This window comes from Cryptomeria japonica, chromosome 9 (genome assembly GCF_030272615.1).
Source record: "Cryptomeria japonica chromosome 9, Sugi_1.0, whole genome shotgun sequence".
In the NCBI taxonomy this organism is placed as follows: Eukaryota; Viridiplantae; Streptophyta; class Pinopsida; order Cupressales; family Cupressaceae; genus Cryptomeria; species Cryptomeria japonica.
In genome coordinates, this window is record NC_081413.1 from 641747522 (window position 1) to 641768171 (window position 20650).

At 37.5% G+C, this 20650-nt stretch overlaps 1 protein-coding gene across 4 annotated transcripts in view; it reads right to left on the reverse strand.

Annotated features, from left to right (window-relative positions):
• Positions 1 to 2982: 2982 nt before the first annotated feature.
• Positions 2983 to 20650, reverse strand: part of LOC131030978 (acyl-CoA-binding domain-containing protein 6) — a 125225-nt gene continuing 107557 nt past the window's right edge. For all 4 annotated transcript variants that reach the window (XM_057961959.2, XM_057961961.2, XM_057961962.2 and 1 more), the window contains one exon: positions 2983 to 3406. In XM_057961959.2, the coding sequence (XP_057817942.2) occupies positions 3326 to 3406 (81 nt within the window). In that variant the 3' untranslated portion in view covers positions 2983 to 3325. The remainder of the gene's footprint in view (positions 3407 to 20650) is intronic.

Consider the following 20650-nt stretch of genomic DNA (forward strand, 5'->3'; position numbering starts at 1 on the left):
ACCTTTTTTACCGAAAAAATTGTTCTTGTAGGTGAAAATTAAGATTTTTTTATTTATTTTAAAATCTTCATGCTTCCATCTTTCATGGCATATCTTGAATGGGAAGCATTCATGTGTTTGTACTTGGTTTATCTTCTTCCCAAGGGGAGAAATGTTGTTTGTACGCATTGGACTATGTTTTGCTTTCAAGCACTCAAACATTTTTGTAGAACATTGTTCGTTATGGGTAGGATATCATGTCTCTTCGTGTCCTTTCTATGAGGGGATATTTGATTGCATATACATGATGTATGTAGTCCAAGTTGGGAAAATTATTGAGTCCTTCATGCATCATCATTTATTTGTTTCTTTTTTCTCTTTTGGAGAGGATTTTTGTCTAACTGGGTTTTCTCCTTTTCTTTATTTGTGAGAGATTGCTTTGCATTTACATTGTACATGGGTACCTAAAAGGGTTTGTAACCAAGGCCCACATTGCATAATAATATTCTCCCTAAGTTGCATTAAAAGGGGCATATTAGTGTGAATGAGGTTATTACCTATCTAGTTATTAGTGGTAATCTAATCATGTGTTAAGCTTACTTAGGCACCAAGTTGGATTTCCTTATGTACTAAGTTGTATTCTGGAAGTTAGTTATAATAAGGCTATGTTAACCTCATTTACTTTTAGTTATCTGGCCATTCAATATTGCATCATGCATTTAATGTTTGTATCAAGGGTAGTTGTCATCCTACCTCATCACCTTGCCTTTATAAGCAAGGCTTCTCATGTACACCTTTTATGTATAATTACCAATATTCATGTCATTCTCTCTTGTTGTAGTTGTTTGGTCTTTTAGGGATCTTGGGGGTATTGTGGAGTCACCTAATTACTCCAACACAAACAACCATGTGGCGAAGAGCTAGGCTTTCCCTAATCAATTAGCCCTCATATTTGACATTGAACTCAATCAATCTCCCCAAAAACTATATGATATAAAGGATTATTATGAAGGGTGGATCTCAATATCAAATCAATCTTGTGTTGCGCCGTGTAATGTCTTAGAAAATCCTTGTGTGCTTCAAATGTACTATGTATTACTGCATTGTTTTTTTGAGATCTTGATGCTACAACAATGCTTGTGCTACTTTGCAAGTTGCAAATGCATGCTTACTCTCCTAGACAAGTATGTTAGGGAGAACTCTAAGAAGCATGAGCTTTTGTGTGTACAAGATGATCTTGCAATATTTATTAATATATATTACAGTTGCTATGATCTTTAATGAAGACTCGTCAAAATAAAAGTATCAATCATTGACATAGATCATCACCTTTTGTAGTTTCCCCTCATACACACCATCCTAGTCACGCACATATGGCCTCCCAAGGAGCATGTCATAGAATTCCAACAACACGAGTGTCTATGTTCTACATGGATTTAACCATATTCTTGAAAGTACATTGGCATTTTATCTTGAATATACATAATTGTTGGTAACCATTCCAACAAATTTTAGGGACACAAACAAGCAATTTGATTCATTGGCACATCAATCTAAGTTGAGTCATGAGAACCCAAAATTATCTAAATAGCTCCTTGCATTGTGGTTCTAGCGCTTCATTCAACTTCACCAATTTGAAGATGCTTTTAATTATGATTTTTGATAACACAAGTTAAATAAAGTGAACAAACTTCCTTTTGTTGTATGCATCTTTATACTAATGTGTGAAAACAATTCTCTAATAACAATGGTCTGAATCTTTGGTCTATGGGAAAAACCACTCTTATGAGAGAAGAGGATTAGTATCATACAAATGCTATATTACACTTTTAATTACATAACTAAAGTTAATAGTATTTTTCTTTTATATTCTAATTTTTAATAATCATTTTTATATACATTTAATAACAAATATTTTTGAATAATTTTTACCAATTTTACCCAAACCTATCTTATTCTCATAAATTGAAAACTCCATTCAACTAAAACGTGAATCACACTCATTATTAGATATTGGCATTGATTTAGTGTTCAACTAATTCATCAGTACATTTTGTTTCAATTTAAACAAAGTGAGTGCTTTCCCTTTCCTACTAACATGTGTTTATTACATCTTCTCCATAACAACTTTAAACAAAGCACTCGGAATTATTATGTTGAGCATCAAAGATCATTATAAATAATACTAGTATATCTATATATAAAAAAATATATGTAAAATATGCCCAAAGATATCTTATAATAGAAGAGAATCATCTGTAAAATAAATGTTCTTCTAAAATACTAAACACCAAGAATACAAATCCATTAGAGTCTTGCGTGCAAAAAGTTGTGAATCTAGCTGGAGACAAGTGGTGGGGGTTCTATTTTATTTGGAGTAATAAAATAACACCTCCACTAAAGCTAAAACATGGCATATTTCATGCATTTAGCTGTCATTTCCGTGCCAAATTGTTTCAAAAATAGATTTTTGTTTCTCAGCATAATTAGAAAAAAATACAATTTTAATAGAAAATTATTGAGTTGAGCATAAGAGATCATTATAAATAATATTAGAAAAAATTACAATTTTAAAAGACGCAAGATAAACTACATTTTTTAATTCATAAACTCAGAATACACATGGCGTTACTCTCAAAGTTATTTATTAACTTCCAAGTAGAATTTTAATGTTTCCATAGGTACTAAATCTAACATTTCATTAATTTTTAGATTCTCGTGCTGAAAAACCTAAGGGTGCGTCAAGAAGCTCTAAGATTAACTGTCAATCTAAGTTACAAGAAATTAGGCTCATTTAGTTTGCAGTTCATAAACTGTTGTGAACCTGCAAGAACTATAAAAACCCTTGGCAATGGTGTGACAAAGAACTCACATTCAATGAGGGCAAGAGAATAATAACGGAATTTTGGTGTTGAAAAGAGTCTCCTGCGTAAGGAATAGCTTCAGGAAATCACAACCAGGCTAAAAAAATTATTGTGACCACCTTGGAAATTGCTCCATGAATAAATGGCCTAACAAAGTCCCCGCAAACGATGGGAACTTTCAAAAGATTACTTCATTTTGAAAAAATTCTGAAGATAAGTGGATTTTTCCAACTTTACGTTAATCGATCAAACCTATTCGGTGATTGGCAAAAACATAAAAAAACACCTTATATTGCTTCCTCGCCATATAAACACTTGAACATATTGTCTACTGCATTAAATCTTGAGAACTCGTTTGTGTTTTCAAGAAAACAAATGACACCCAGACAGGACTCTCGTACACTCGGAAAATAATGCAATCATTAATTAACCACATGAATAGTGTCTGCAACACTCATTACAAACAGTTATTATTTTAAGCATTATAACTGGTAAGATTTCTTGGGAGTGGACGACCGATTCTCTGCTGACTGCAACTTCTGTCTCAGTTGAAACACTTCAACCTGCACATCAACAATTCTAACCTTAGAGACAATGCACAAAAACAAAAGATACCTCTTCGAGAAGAGCCAGAAAAACACGTCTAAAATATATCTTCAAATAGAAAGCCCAAAGCAGGCTGAGAACATAAAAATTAGGATTTCTTAATCATTCACTCAAAAGGTCAATAGATGCCTGCTTCTATGCTGGGCAGAAAGAAGATGCTGTAATTGTACTCTGGAAATGGTGGAAATGGAATGACATTACATCATGGATTGTCCACAGATATTTGGATCAAGTACACCAAATCTCTAAATGTGCACTCTTTAAGTAACTTGTTTGAAGAAGAAAGGATAACAAAAGTTGCAGGGGTTCAAGTAGACATCCATCTTGGCTGCATGTTTATTTTGGGCTTTCGTGCTTATCCATGTTGCTATCTATCTGTGGGTGCCGTAGGCTGTTTGGCCTCATCTAAGTAATTAAAAACATTCATTTATTCATTCAACCGTCAGTCATGAAAATCACACTGGGTGCAGCTCCTAACAAAAAGTATCAAGAAACTTGAAGTTAGCCTCAATACACACTAGACATTGTTAATTTTACCCCATTTCATTGAAGCTACCGATTAATGATTAAGACCAATAATTAACATAAAGTCAAACGAGTTTACCTTCAAATTCCTACAAGAGCGTGGCATATAAAGCCTGGTTAACTAATTGTAAATTTGTCAGAGCAATTTCCTAATCAATAAAATGTTTCTAAACGCATTACCTTTGTAGATATCATTTAGTAATATGAAAAGAAAGCATACGTTCAGACTGGAACTCCAAAATAAAATCGAAAACAATATTATAAGGCTCTATTGATATATTCAACCAAATATATAAACATCATTTGGAAATGCTTTCAGCAATTTTCCCCTAAAATGAATAAAAAAGTAAAGTTGGAAGAAACTCTCAAGTAAACCAACCAGATTTATTATTGAATTTAACTACGGGAACTCTTTCCAACCAGATTTATCAGACTCGCCTGTTACCCAGTAAGTCCACCAAATCCTGGTCTGGGTAGGCCTAAAGGATGCCTGCTCACCAGTATCATTCTGCTCAGTGAGTCTTTCCCAGACTCACAAGTCCGCCCAACAGGTTTTTGAGAGACTCGTCAATTCCAATGCAGGACTCACCCTAACAAAAACTTTCTAAATTTATAGAAATAATAATTAAAAAAAAACCACCACCACCTAAAATAATTTTGACTGAGAACTGAAATGCATAAAGCAAAAAGCCAAGAGGCACAAAACCGACAAAACACACACAGAAAACACACAAATGATTCTTGGAGTAGACACAAGGCAAAAAAAACCAGTGCAATCACTAAGTTTGGAGCACTGCTAAGGAGGGGATGGCTGATTGCTACCAATGCGGACCACAATTGGAAGCAGAATATACTCAATCGAAAGCAACGGAAGTATGTCATTGACACAAGGAATCAAGCGATGAGCGAAGAGTTGGCATTGTTGTACTTGTGACGTTTTCACACATCGCCCCATTGCAAATGGGGACCCCCTACTCTTTAGGTCCTCTTGGTCTTTTGGTTTTGGTTCTTTGGGTCTTTTCGCAACAGTCCCTTAAGTCTCCCCAGTCTACAAGTGTTTTGATGAAATTTGATCAAGTCTGCAAGTCGTTTGGGTAAATTTGGCCAAGTCTAGAACCTGTTTTGCTTATTTTAGGGTTTTTCCCTTCAGACTTAGGTTTGAGGCCTTTTCCTTAGGGTTTTAGAAATTCTAAAAGTTGCAATGAAATTAGAGCCCTTCAAGGAAGCTACTAGTGAAATTTGAGCGAATTTTGAGCACTTACTATTTTTAGTAAGTTTCACTACATCCCGGATTGTCTTTATTTGGCCAAAAATCAAACTTACTATTTTTACAAGTTTCTATTTTTAGTAACTGTTATCATGCCCCGGTTTGCCCTAATTTTGACGGTTTGAAATACTTACAATTTTTATTAAGTCTACTTTTAGAATGTTCATCATAGGCAGTGGTCCAGACACTGAAGATAGAGCGTTCCTGAAGATTCATAGCTAAATCTGGAAAGTTGAAAAAGCAGGCAATTGATCAGAGAAATAGCCAAGTGTAAAATTCCATCCTGAAGTGGTCAAGGTGGAGGAATCCACTTCAAATCCAAAAATGGCATCCCAATCTTGAAAGAGTAAAAATGCCTTAGTCATTGAAGAGAATCAAAAAATCCTTGCTATGGCAAAAATGCACATCCAATCTGGAAAGGGGCGCGCTAAATGGAGGTCATGGAGGAATTCTTGGAAAATCCAAAAATCCTCCACAGCATGGAAATAGCACCTAGGGCAAGGTGTTGGGCGCCAAAATGGCCTTGTGGAGTTAATTTTCCTCCAAGGCAAGGATTCCTCCTCAACATGAGAATTGCGCCCAAATCAGGTGTAGAGCACCAAAATTGCCTAAAAGAGGAATTTTCCTTCCAAAGGAAAATTCCTGCATGGGGTGGTTTTAGCGCCCAAGGTTAGATGAATAGCACCAAACAGAGGTTGTGGAGGAATTCCATCCTCCAAGCCATTTTCCTCCACATCGTGGATTCAGTGCCCAAGTCAAGCGTCAAAGTGCCAGATTGAAGTTGTGGAGGAATGCTTCTCCAAGGTGAAAATTCCTTCATCATAGCAAAAAAGTGCACTTCGGGAGGAATGGGCACCAAACCCAGGGCAAGGAGGAAAAGTTAATGAATTTCAAAAATCCTTTGTCAAGTGCTAATAGCCCCCAGGTAGAGGTGAACAACGCCAAACAAGAGGTGTGGAGGAATTTTCCTCCAACACATGAATTCCTTCACCTAGTGAAAATGCACCTAGTCAAAGGTAAGGAACGCCTAATAAAGGTTGTGGAGGATTCTTCCTCCAAGAGCAAATTCGTGCAGTTCATGCTTTTGGCACCCAGGGTTCATGTCATAGCACCAATTGGAGGTAAGGAAGGATTTGTCCTTCCAAGGATTCCAGCAGCGTGTGGTTTCAGCACCCAAATTGGAAGTAGAGCGCTAGAAATGGGTAAGGAAGGAATTTTCTCCTTCAAGACAAAATCCTCCATCACATGGACATTGTGCTTCAGGAATGTGCATGGGCGCTAAATTGAGGTAAGGGAGAAAATTCAAAATTTCCTTCCAAAAACGAATTCCTTTGCAAGGTAGAAATGACGCCAAAGGATGAAATTAAGAATGGAATTCATGGTTAAGGAAAAAACCTCAAGATTTCAAAATTCCTTCCTCAAGAAGAAAAAATTCGCCAAAATTGAAGGATTTCCAAGGCACAAGAAAAATTGACCAAGAAATAATTTTCTCTCTCCTGATTCCAAAGCTCAGAATAAAAAAATTCCTAAAAATAGGAAAAAATGACTGACTAATCAAAAATCTCCTTTAGAACAAGATGAACTCAAGAAGACGAAAAAATTCTTTCCAGATAAAAAAATCTCTTTGGAAAGATTTTCGCTCTCCAAAATTTCTAGGTGTATAGGAATCCTTCAGAAGAGGAAAAGATTGTTAAAATTCTTCCAAGGCAGGAAAATCTTCCAAAATGTCTTTTGTGAGCCCGGAATGGAAAGATGAGTCGGCGACATGCAAAGAGAATATTTTGTATTAATGAAGCACAACTCGAAAAAATTATGCAAGTTCCTATGACGGCGGGGTCCACTTGAATGGCAAGAATCTATTGAGTGCATGGCAACATGTTGGCACATTCATTGCTGGAATATTTGACCAATGGCAGCTGAGTAAATGCATGGCAAGATAATGGAGCATTTATCACATTGGGTGAATATGAGAGAAATGATGCATTTAATGCATAGTGGACACCATTCTTAGCAAAATGTAATTAATTGATAATGGACAGGGAGATTTGTATGAAATTGTTGCGATAAGTTTTTGAGATAATAACAGTTGTTCTCTGATGGTGTCCACTTTAGTTATTTTTCAAGACTTGAAGTAGAGTAGTGCTTTGATTTCAATCGAAAATGCAATGGGGTTTGATGAATTTCCATGGTTCATACTTTTTGCATCTTGTTGATTATAAGTTGCAGTGTCAAGTTATCCCAAGCCACTAAATTTGTGTTAAGTTTGATTGTGGATAGTCGTTTGGATTGCACTCACTTTCTCGATGTGAAAATCCTTCAACATCCATGCAAGATTGCACCAGTTCCTCTAGAGTTGTAGTTAATCTTGGCGAAGAAGAACTTGGTTTATTTGGAATTCATCCATTAGAGCATTATCTATTGATATCACTGCCCTTAGGAGTAGATTTAGATGCTTCTAACCCTTTCCCCTTTAATTTTGGTTCATTCCAATTCAGTTCATTTGAAGCAGAAGCATCACAGAATTGCTATATTTGATGATGAAACTCCAGCCACATCAAAGAAGTGAAAGAATGATTCAAACGTAAGTCCCCTTAGATTACCAGCAAACATCAAAACCAAACAAGTCTATATCCGCAGTAAAGTCGCTAGTATGCAGTTGGAACCTTGGAATCAATGTATGTTCTTCCTACAATCTTAGCATACATCTGATTTTGATTAAGAGAGGATAAGGTATCATCGAAGTCAAAGTGAGAAGATGGAGAGTCCAGAATGCACAAAGCAAAAAATTCATGGAACTTAAATGATATGAGGGGGTGCTTGATTTGGTGAATTGTTCTAAAGATGAGACGAATTCCTTGAATGGATTGTTACACTAGCAAATGGAAGCTTATGAAGTTTTTCACCCTAAATGCAACATGCTACACATTAAAGAAATGAAGGAGACCATGACAATGAGCCACACATTTCCTCTAGAGTAAGAGGAATACGAGGGAGTAGCACGGGTGGATGATACAATGGCTCATCATTTTGAAAGATACAAGACAATAAAGCATGAGGAGATGAGCATGAAGAAGGTAAACCTGGGTGACAAAGACAACCCAAGAGTAATTTTGGTCAGTGACGATTGGGATAGAGTGTTGGAGGCAACAACATTCACAATATTCATGGAGCATAATGGAGTATAAAGACACTATTGCTTAGACGTACAAGGTTCTCAAGGGCATACCACCGAAATTGTGCGTACAAAGAATTCCTCTCGTACCTGGTGCATAGCCCATGAGAAAAAGACCCTACAGAATGAATAAGAATTATGTTAATAGAGTACAAGAAGAAATTGAGAAGATGTTGGAAGCAAGCATAATTTTTGAAGTGGAGATGAGTGAATGGGTTTCACCAATTATGATTTCACTAAAGGAGACAAAGCAGATTAGAATATGTGTGGACTTTTGATGTCTAAACATGGTCACTATTAAAGACCCATTCCCAATCCCTTTCACAAATTCAATCCTAGTGGAAGTGGTTGGTCATGAGATGTACTCATTCATGGATGAACTCTTGGGATACAATCAAATAAGCAGAGTTGAAGAAGATAAGCTAAACATGGCATTCATGGTTGAAGATGGCGTGTATGCATGCAATAGAATGTCATTCAGTTTCTGCAATGCTACGATGACATTTTAGAGAGTCACACAATGTCTGTAGGGAATTTCAACGCAATTCTGGATGATTGGTCAATATTTAGTGGTCAAGAGATTCTTGAAAGCACTTAGAGAGTGTATGGAATGATGTAGAAAAGCACGACTGACACTCACTCCGGAGAAATGCAGACTTATAGTACCCCAAGGCAAGTTAATAGGTGACATTGTTTGCAAGGCTAGACTAAAGACAAATCCCAACAAGATAAGGGTGATTGTACAAATGGAAGCACTAAAGAATATCATGGGGGTTAAATCATTTCTTGAGCATGTTGGTTATCATAGAAGACTTATTAAGAGTTTTGCTCAAATTTATTACCCACTAGAAATACTCAAAAGGAAAGGCCAACAATTTATATGGACTGAATACCAGGAGAAGGCTTTTAATGAACCGAAGACGAGGCTGATATGTTCACCAATCTTGGCGTACGAAGATTAGAATCGAGAATTCCATGTACATGACGCATCAAATTATGCTATTGGAGCAACACTCAAGCAAGTGGGACCCCAAGGGCTAGACTATCTTGTATTTCTTGCAAGTCAACTGTTGTCGAAGGTAGAAAAGAACTACAACATGACCAAGAGAGAAGCACTCAGAATGGTGTACTTGGTGTCCTTTTGTATCTAGTAAACAAACCAATTATCGAGGGTTGGGTGAGTAGATGGTTGTTGTTACTCCAAGAATTTACATTCACCGTCATCATCAAACTAGGGAAAAGTCATGTAATAGCCAACCATCTTTTAAGGATAAAGTTGAGAGAAACCCCTGAGAGAGTAAATGAGGATTTCTTTGAGACTCGCATATTCCAAATTGTGGCACTACCACCTTGGTACAAGAATATCGGAGAGTACTTGTCCATAGGCACCTTCCCAAAAGAAATGCCACTAGGAGAGAGAAGAAAGCCACCCTAAAGGGCAAAACATTCCAAATAATAAACGAATTAGTATATAAAATACGATCTAATCAGGTTCTTAGGCAATGTGTAATACAAGAGAAAATATCGAGCATACTAAAGGAAGCTCGTGAAGGTCTCACCGTCTCATAGGGAGGCAACATGGGTCTAGATGCCACAACCTGAAAAGTTCTACTAGTGGGGTTGTGGTGGTCGACAATGCACGCCAATGCCCGAGAGTGGGTAGTAGGGTGTGACACCTACCAGAAAATGGACAAACCTCTCAAGCAAGATTATATATCATTCCCTTCACAAACTCAGGAGCTCTTTGAGAGGTGGGGGCTAGACTTCATCTATCCACTAAAGGTCAGCCAACTACACCAATGTTTATACATAGTTGTAGTGATAGAGTACCTAACAAAGTGGGCAAATGCATATGAACTGCCTGACAATACGACTGAGTACAATGAGATTCATCTATGAGCAGATTGTCACAAGGTATGGTATTCCAATTCTGGTTTACAAGTGACTCAGTACATTTCGTCAATCATGTCATTAGGTTGATGACAACGGAGTTCTAGATATTTCAGAATTTGTCAAGTTCGTACTACTCGAGAGCAAATGGTCAAGCTGAATCAACAAACAACGTATTGGTGTTAGTCATTCATAAATCAATGTAGCATCAAAGAGGCTAATTGGGAGGAGAATTTGCCAATTGTATGGTGGGCCTGCCATATGACATACAAAGTGACAACCAAGTACACACTATTCAAGTTGATGAACAGTCATGAAACAATTGTCACTGCTGAGTACATGGTTCCAAACCTAAGAATAGCAACAGAGTATAGACTCAGGGACATGCCTTTAAAGGAATGGCTTTTTAATTAACTGTATGTGCAGACCACTACCAATGGAGATAAGATTTCGCAATGGTACCAAAATCATACACAACCCCTACACTTATCACTGACTCGAGTAAGTAAGCCACAAAATGAAAGTAGAGATCAATGCAAATAAAGAGTTGGAAGAGAGCAAGAAACGGGTGGAATGAACCGAGTCTATTGAGGAAGGATAAGAGCTAAAGTTGAGACCGGTGTTAATGGAGCCACCTATTATGATATTGAACAGGGATGGATACAATGAAGAATTAATCTCGTGTGCAAAAGCGAAGGGGTTAACATCACCATCTCTACCCTACCCTCCTATTAAAATGTGCCAAGTGGTGAAGAAGGCTACTGAAACTCTTCTTGTACAAGGAGAAAATGTCATATGGAACCAACAACGAGGAGAAAGACTACTAACGGTCGCAACATGCAAAAAGGTACAGTGCTAGATAAAAAATTCATCTTGAATTCGTTGATACTTGTTGTAAAGAAAAATGATTTGAATGGCCATGGAAGACATTTAAATGGAGGCATGATACAAAAATTAAAAAGAAATGGGGCCAACCGAAAAAAAGGAAAAATTTACAAAAGGGTTGGAGAATGAGAACAAAAAGAAAAAAAATGAGGCCAGTAGAAAAAAAACAAAAAAAACCGAAGCCAAGAAAAATTAAAGAGGATAATGAGTGGAGCAAGAAGAATTATTAATTAAAATATTGGATCCAGAGAATATAATAAAGTGCAAGGGCAAATTTATTAAATTGTCAAGAAAAAAAATTAATAAGGGGTCCAAATTAAAAATGTTATAAAGTATGGATGAAAAATAAAGAGGCAAGTAAATGCCAAATATATAAAAGTGAGAAATAAAAAATTATTAAAGGTGTAGACATATTCTCGACCACATCATGTTTCTTATTCTCGACAGTATTATAATTTTTATACTCGGTGGCATTATACTTCTTCTTGGCAACATTTTATTTTTCATTCTCGGACACATTACATATTTCACTCTTAGCAACCTTATTCCTTTCATTATAGACAATGGCATTATATCTATCATTCTCAATGGTAGAGGTATTATATTTATATTTTACTCTCAGCAAGAAGAAGGGTTCGTCACTCCCAACAACACATTGTATGGCTTTGCCAAATCCCTCTTGTATGACGGATTTTTCACAAGCTGATTGTACAACTTCCTCAACACATTGAATGGACTCAAGCACTTCTTATCATACAACCAATCACTAATAACATACGACAAATAGTGCATATTGTATGGTGGCTTTTGCACTTGAGTTTAAATGTAAAATCATTCTCATTGTCCAATTGAATGGCATTCCCGTTGTTAAGTCATATAGCATTCTCGTTGTCAGTGGTGCAAAGTTTCCACTACCAAGTCATACAGTAGATTCCTTGTAGCAACATACGGCCGGTTCAAAAGTTTATCATATGACCCCTTCACAAACCCACAGTATGACCCGTTCTAAAATACATCGTACACATTGCAAAAAACATCTTGTATAGTTTCTGTAATGTCCCCTTCACATTAGACTTCAGTATTTGACGGGATTGGCCTATTATCAGACCCTCGTAGGCCAAGAGGAGTGTTTTGGGGGTCATGTTGTGGTGATTTGAGGCTTCACATCTCATTATCTATTAACATTTTGATGATTTAAGAAATAACACGTATCAAGAGACGTGTCGGTGTTTATCAATTAATTATTTAAAAAGGTATAAAATAATATAAATTGTACCTAACCTTATCTTCTAGAAGGTGTTTGTGATGTGACAAGTAATGTATAAATAGAAGAAAGGGAAGACACATTAGGCATCAGTTGTTTGGTTGTTATCTCTTGTGAGTGTGAAGACACTAGTTGTCCGCAGAAGATCTTAGGGAACGATACCTCCCTATTGGTCAAGCATAACTGAGGAGGTGAAAGATCCTCTAAGGGGTTGCTAAAGGAGTGAGGAGTACTTCAGCTTTTCAATTTGTGCCTAAAGAGTTTTCATATCAGACCTCGTGCTTCAGAATTCAGAATTTTCAGATTTGATGAAGATTGATATTGGAGGCATATTTTGGAACCAGGAGGATAGCGATATTCTTATTTGAAGATTCAGAAATTGATTGGGGGCAGATCGTGGGTTATTGGCTTGCTGTTGACAGAGGTTGCAGACTTCATGGTACTCTTGTTTTCACTCATATCTCCCCATAGTTGCATCGATTCCATATTTTGATGATTGCAGATTGGAGGTGTGACTTAGGCGATATCCTTTGGTACATTTGATGGAGGAAAGAGTGCTCATATAATTAATTTGAAGAAATTGAACCAGACCTGGTACACCCTTCCTAGGACCCACGATTTCATGTATTTACACCTCTCTTTGCCCAAGAATCATTGGAGGAGGTTAGGCGCTGCTATAAGGAAGAAAATCGATGAGTTTTGATGCATCATTGGAGACATTCAGTAGCAGGTCTGAAGCTCAAACTACAGCAGTCATGGTGGTCATCTCAAGTGGCATATTTTGCTGTCAAAGAGCCTAATTATCCACCAGTATAGCTTCCTATTTCATTGCAGATTGTACAGGTTCATTAATGCCCCTTCTATGTTGCATTTTTGAGGTTAAAATGTTAATTTCAGTCTCCGTCTTCAGACTAGATCTGAATATGTGTGTGTTTCAGAATAATGTCCAATTGTAGTCAGCTCATGTAATGAAGCATTGGTCTCATGAACAATCAGTCTAAAGGTTATCTACCTATTATCATTGTTAATAGATGGTGTGCCAACTGTTTGTAATAATGTATATCTGCTGTTCCATTGATTCATGATCTCATTATCTCTCATATGTTTATACATCTGAAAGTTAGTATTAATCAGTCATTCCTTAGCAGTCACATTGTGATTAGAACAGCCCTCTTATTGTTAAAAATAAGTGTCTTGTGATGTCCCTTGAAGCTTAAAGTGTTTGATCAGTTGTATGCCAAGTGTTTGACGAAATACCATAGGGGTAAAAACTGAAATTTTAAATCAGAATTGGAGGGGGTTCTTACAGTTTCTCACTTCTATTGTCGGCGGCTTGGGCAGATAGCAAACGAACAAGTAATTTTGAAAGTTTATTGGAAGGTGCGATCCTCACAATGGCAAGTTGACATCCATTTTTGCATGCAACATCCACAGCTGACACACATTCTTGGAGCAATTCATTATTAGCGGGCAATTCATTCTCAATAGGAAGCAAAGTATGAATTGGTCTAGGTAGTAGAAGAATTGGAATCAGTAAATACCAGCAAAGTTACCAATCTTAGTCGGGAGTATGAATACGAGTAGGAACAAAGGATAGAAGCCTTACAAGCCCCGAATAGCACCAAGGAAGGCCAAGGACAGCGATGATATTGTTATGGCAAATTCAATTGCTTGGGAGAAACTCACCAGGAGTGAGTGTCGTAGTTAGTGGCAGACTACAAAGGACAGCCATGTGCTGGAGGTTGCAATGACCATGCTCAGGTTGGCAAAGCCACACAACTCCCTTTTTCTAATTCGAGGGAGTTCGAGCCATACTTGCGGGCAATGATGGTACAATATAACAAGCTGACTCGCAAGTCCACCATCAACTACAAAGGCTACCTAGTTACTATCCATTATAGGCCCTCAGAATTCACCGGAGTATTCGACATACCCTAAACAGGAAGCTCAGTAGGGAAACCTACAAAGGTTACCCACCAACATAAGGAGGTGCTTATCAAACAAGTATGTAGGCAAGACTTGACACAGGAGGATCTTGATAACATTTGGGGTCTAGGGAATCAAGGACTCGAGAAATTTCCCTGCTACAACAAAGTGCAGATGTGTGCTCAACATCTTGAACTGCAGATTGACGAGAGCCAGCTGAGCATCACATGTCGCATTATGGATGATCACCTTCATGATAGGCCTAAGCATAGGAAAGGTATGCAACTGGGTTAGAGGGTTGTCTGAGAGAATGGAAGTTCCTAAGAATAAGGCACAAGGCCTTCTATACAACCCAGCACGTCATTGGGCTACTATTGTACGACATCCACACACGAGAACCCTAGATAGATGGGGAAGGTTGCATCCAGTTGGGTAGTTGGATATCGCATGGTCGACCGCATTTCGTTGATCCTAAAAGTTTAGGTGGGAAGTGAGGAGGTTTCTCAACTTGTACCACAACCACCAAGAAAGAGGAGACGAGAGGAGAGTGGCAACTATGAGGCCATTGCCTTATCTTCATCTACTAAGGGAGTCACTCTAGAGAATGTGAGTTCCAAGGAGGCCTACTCAGTACTAGTACAACCATAAATAGGAGAGACGGTGACTATCTCAACCGATGGTGACCATCTCATTTTCGGCTGAGATAGTGTCGCCAATCATATTCTTGCCAGCCACATTCCTGCCAAATTTATCACTAATTGAAGCAATTTCAATTGCATAACACTTGGTCATTGTAGTTGCAGGAAATCATGTAGCACCACCACATACTCAAGGGAGAGTTAAGGGGATGAGGATTGATAGTTGGTTGACCATGCTCGAGGTATCAACCAACGCTACACCACCACTACCACCAAGCCTCTTGGACGAGAAAATAAACCCTTGGCACTTGAGGCAAAGGCAATTCAGAAAGAGATAGTTCAAACAGAGGTAGTAGATTTGATTATGCAAGCATGATTGCCTCGAAATATGCCAAGGAATCTCACTACTCCTGATTTGGACTTGTAGGCTAAGGCACACAACCTTAGAGCAAGATACAATGGACTTGCACGCTGAAGCTCACTGCTCCAAGGAAAGATACAGAGAACTTGCAATACTAAGGCACACGATCCCAAGGCAAGATACAAATCTGCACAAGCTACCATAAGGACTGTACCTTGACTTGCTTGGTCTTTTGATCTCCTTCAAAAGCTCTAAGTCACTTAGAGTACTGACAATTGCATTGCTTGCCTTGGCATTATTCTCATGATCCGTGACCTCATCTGAAGTAGAAAGACCACTAGTCAAAGCAATATAACCAATTTTAACAATGTACCATATTCCAAGCAGCAGAGAATTTAAATGATATTCCATCTGAGCCTTCCAAAAGGAATAATTTGTGTCATCAAACTTTAGTACCTTGTAACTATTCTCCTACGTCATCGCAAACCTTCCTCAAGCTAATAAGCTTATCTTAGAGGAACATTGCTCTGATGAAGATACCACAAGACTGAGGGGGGTGAATTAGTCTTGACCAAATCCTCAAACTTCTTCACTAACACTTGTCAAATATCATTAACCAACTGAACATCAATGGAAGATTAAACAATATCATTAACCAACTGAACATCAATGGAAGTTTAAACAACTAACACCAAACACATGAACACTAAAATTTTATGTGGAAAATCCAATGTGGGAAAAACCACAATGAGAATCACACTCACAATATAAATACCTGAATATAATGTTTTAGGCTCAAGGCCAAGGAAGCTCACTGCTCCCGATTTGGTCTTGTAGGCTAAGGCACACAACCTTAGAGCAAGATACAATGGAATTGCATGTTGAAGCTCACTACTCCAAGGCAAGATATAGAGAACTTGCAATACTGAGACGCACAATCCCGAGGCAAAATACAAATCTGCACAAGCTGCCAAAAGGACTCACTATCTTTTGACAGGCACAAGGAAAAGATGAATTGAACTGAGTAGGATCTCCTGATCATAAACACATTACAAACTAATATTCACACTTCTACTTCCACACATATACTTCTACATCATCCTCAATCAATCCACACTACAATTCACACATCCACACATCTATTTATATCAACTTATTTACCGAAATACTTAACTAGGTTGGCCACAGACAAAATAAACATAAATTACACAAAGTCGGTCACCATGAGCAACTGCGCTACACGTGGTCCACTCCAAGAGATAAAGGGAACCCACATACATCGCATCATGTCTTCCTAAGTCAATTCCAACAAACCGCACACACCAACACATCCTCCAAAGTCGGCATCAAACGTAATGTGTGGATAAACAATAGAGCATGTTAACCAATTGGCCCAAGAACATTATCCAATGCAAATAACTCAATACGAATCTTCACACGCCATAGTAAGATCCATAACAATACTTCAGCTCAACCTCAAATGCATATCGGAACCAAAAGAGTATGATCCAAATAAGATAAAACAACTGAGTCAGCCAAAGACCAACACAATAGTAAGAGTGCAACATACACAAAACATAGACATTAAATCTACAACTGCAAGCCATCAAATACAATGGCGGAGGAATGCAAAGCATTCTACCATAAAGACTTTAAATACTCTATCCTACATATTTCAGCTTCCACTACTGTCACCTTCCAAAAACACCACATACTCAATATCTCCACCAGACATCATAACATTTGAACACTCATATTTGGATCATACATACCAAGCACTAATCAAATTGACAACAATGACCACAACTCTATTGAAAGCGCAACTGAATAACTACAACTTCCTCTTCACCTATATCATCAATACACACAAGTGTGACAATAATGACAATACCAACTCATGGCAACAAGTTTGACATCAATGACAACACAAACTCATATTTGCAACACTCCTACCCTCATCAAGGCTTTGAAAAAAAAAATCCTCCAAGTTGGCATCAACACCACCTTCTTGCAGAGCAACTTCTACTCACTTCATCATTAATATCTAATGTCACAACAGTTGTTATTTTGAAAGCCATATCTACTTTGACCCACCTACTATGTGATACACACACAAATGCACATTATTATTGAGCTCATGAACCTCTTACTCATAGGACTTGGCACTAGCTAATACGAATGAAGCAAATGATAAGTGGATTGTGGGTCAAATGAACAAGTAACATACAATTGCCCAAAGTTACACAATGAAAACCCCAAAACAAGGAATAACAATGAAGAATTATGAGAACACATGTTTTATTATATTTGTTGAAGATTTGTACATCTAATGGGTCAATGCAAAATTGTAAAAAGCCCAAACAACCTAAGCTACCAACCCAATGAATATTCTACACATTGTAAAAACTTTGCAATACCATCCAACCTTTATACAAGTTTAACTATGATTATGAACCACCCTATTTTCATGCTCAACTTCTCTCCCTCTCTCAAGTTTATAGTCCTTCAACTCAAAAACTGTACAAAATTCAATTTTGACTCTTGTTTCAACTCCAACCCTTTACATAAAAAGGATTTCACTTTTTATACTATGACTTGTTGTGCGTATCGCACACACACCCGGTTTTTGTTCAACAGGGACCCCCATTTTTGTGTAGTCTGCCAATGAGAGAGAGAGCCATCAGGGCCCTAATTATGTACAATCTAGCTTTCTAACAGCCTCCAAAGAAATCTGGAGATATCAAACTTATCATAGAGGCTCGTATTGGAAGTAATGAAGGTCGTATTTTGTATTTTGTCGACCTTACTAGAGCCCGAAACAAACCCAATGCCCAGTGTTTAAAAATTGAAACAAAAGGGATGCTTTTTGGGCATCTGTTCAAAGGGAAAAGTGAAATGCAACACCTTCATTCGCCGATGAATATGTCAACCAAAACCCTGCAGTGACTAAAGGCTAAATGCGAGAATCAAAATAAAGATAAAGTTCGTATGCTAAAACACAAAGATTGTTTGGCCTTCTCGCGCCTTTCAAAAATGTCGAGGATATCTTGTCAAAATCGCTTTGAGAAAGACCAATTAAACCTTGAGATGAATCCCGAAGTCGCAGAAAAGGGGGAGTTCTCATGATTTTTTAAAAGGTTGATTCAGTTTGTTTTTCCCTTTGCCCTGCAATCGGCTGAGAGAATTCCGAAATCACAAAGAAGGGCAAATGAAAGCTCATGTTGTGGAATGAAGTCGTCTGTTTTGCCACGATTTCCAAACCTGACCCTGAAAATGTTGAGAAAATCCCGATAATATTAGGGAGATGATAATGAAAGGGGGTCGATTAAAATAAAATTTGAAATGTTTTAAACGGGAGCGTCTTTTCTCAATTATGCCCTCATTCACCGATAAAATACCGAATTTGCCCCAAGGGGAGTTGATTATTATAAAGTTCTTATGTTATCTCATTTTGCAAACTCCCCCTCATTAGCCGAAATACTAGCTAGAGTCCAAGTTAAGTCAAAAGTGAAAAAGGGGGGTTTTCAATGGATTTGTAAGCATAAAGCGCTTTTGGCACTTTTCCCTCAAAGTGCCGAAATTTTCCCTTTAATTAGGCTAAGTGTAAAAAGAAGAGAGGAATTTGAAGGAGTTGGGTGCCAAAATCAACCATTAGCGTTTTTTTTTGGCACTTTTGCTCCAAATCGCCAAAGTTTTCCCTAAAAAGAAAACGTTAAGTGAAGTTTTAAAGGAAACTTTTTGGCACTTTTGCTCTCAATCGCTTAACTTTTCCCTTTAAAATGGTGTGATCTCAAGTCAAAAGTGAAATGAAGTAAAGGAGGTCCGAATTGTTTTAAAAGTAAATATCTTTCATTTTCCCGTCTTATTCACCGAAGTGAAGCCCAACATTGCCTTAGCATTCAATATTTTTTAAAATTACTTAAATTTTTTGAGGTTATTAATTCAGGTTGAAGTCGCTTTTGTAGATCGATGTCGTTGCAAGGAGTCAAAGGGAAAACTAAACACAGATTGAGGATGTGATCGCGATCAAGTCGAAAAGTGAAGGCAAAGCACGAACATGGTGATAATCAATTCGACCAAATGAAGGAAACAGTCAGCACACAGGATCAAAATGGTGGTCACTGGGCAATGAAGAGCGCATTGCAGAGCTAGCAACAAAGCATTAAGATACGCACCACCACCAGACAACAAGTTGAAGTCCACCAGCAAGATTGAAGACAAAAGAACACTTAGAATGCTACATGCATGCAGATTCAGAAAATGCGCAGCGAAGGATTCTAGAAAATCAGTTTGTAAAAACTGAATTGTTTATATGTAAAAATTGACTACCTGTGGGCCCCCATTAATGCAAATTAAAACAAGGGGACACAAGTCAATTATTCATCAGCTACCTGATTGACAAAATTGATTGAAAACAGTTGTCAGTAACTAAGGAAGGTGGTTGAATGTGGCAGTTGGAAAGTTATGGAAGTTACTAGGCATGGGTTATAGCTGCAAGGCTTCTAGAAGGCAGATTGTAGCCACTAGATGGTTTCAACGCTGGCCTTTGATTCAAAATTGTAAAAGTTATAAAAGGCCAGTGCCTCTCTTTTGTAAAGGGTTAGATTCTAGAGGTTAGAAGGTTAGATTTTTTGGAGTTATAGGTTAGAATAGTTAGATGCGGTTTGTAGATTAGAAGTAGAATAGAATAGGATTGTTGGAAGAAATGGTTGTAATGGCAGTTGAAATCAATATATGAACATTGAAGTATGGTGTTTGTTATTTTTTGTTTTCTCCTGTTTGCATTAGCGAAATTATGAGGATAACAGCCCCTAGTGATCGTTATGACAGCCATATTATGAAAGAAGTATTTCAGATCATGGCGGGAAGCTTTGAAGGTTTGGATGACATCAAGAACCCTTTTATTTTCGTAAGAGGGTAAAACTACTGTAAATATTTGCAAAGTTCAGATCTGAAAACATTATGATATCCATGGATTATGTAGATATCATTCGCAAGATGCTTCATATATTTTGGAGGGTTATTAATGAGGTTCATCCTAGTAGCGTGATTACTTCTATGCAATCCATCATACTTTCAGTTTTACATGAAGATGATGCAATTTCTAAACTCATGTCGAATGACTTATGGGCTATTTGGAAAGGTGAGCAAGATGTGTCACCCATGGCACATGAATTGTTAAGGAGATTGGTTGAACAAGATAAGGATAAAGATACCATACCTATGATATGTAAAAATTTATATGATGACTTTGTTAGGCATGCTGATTTAAC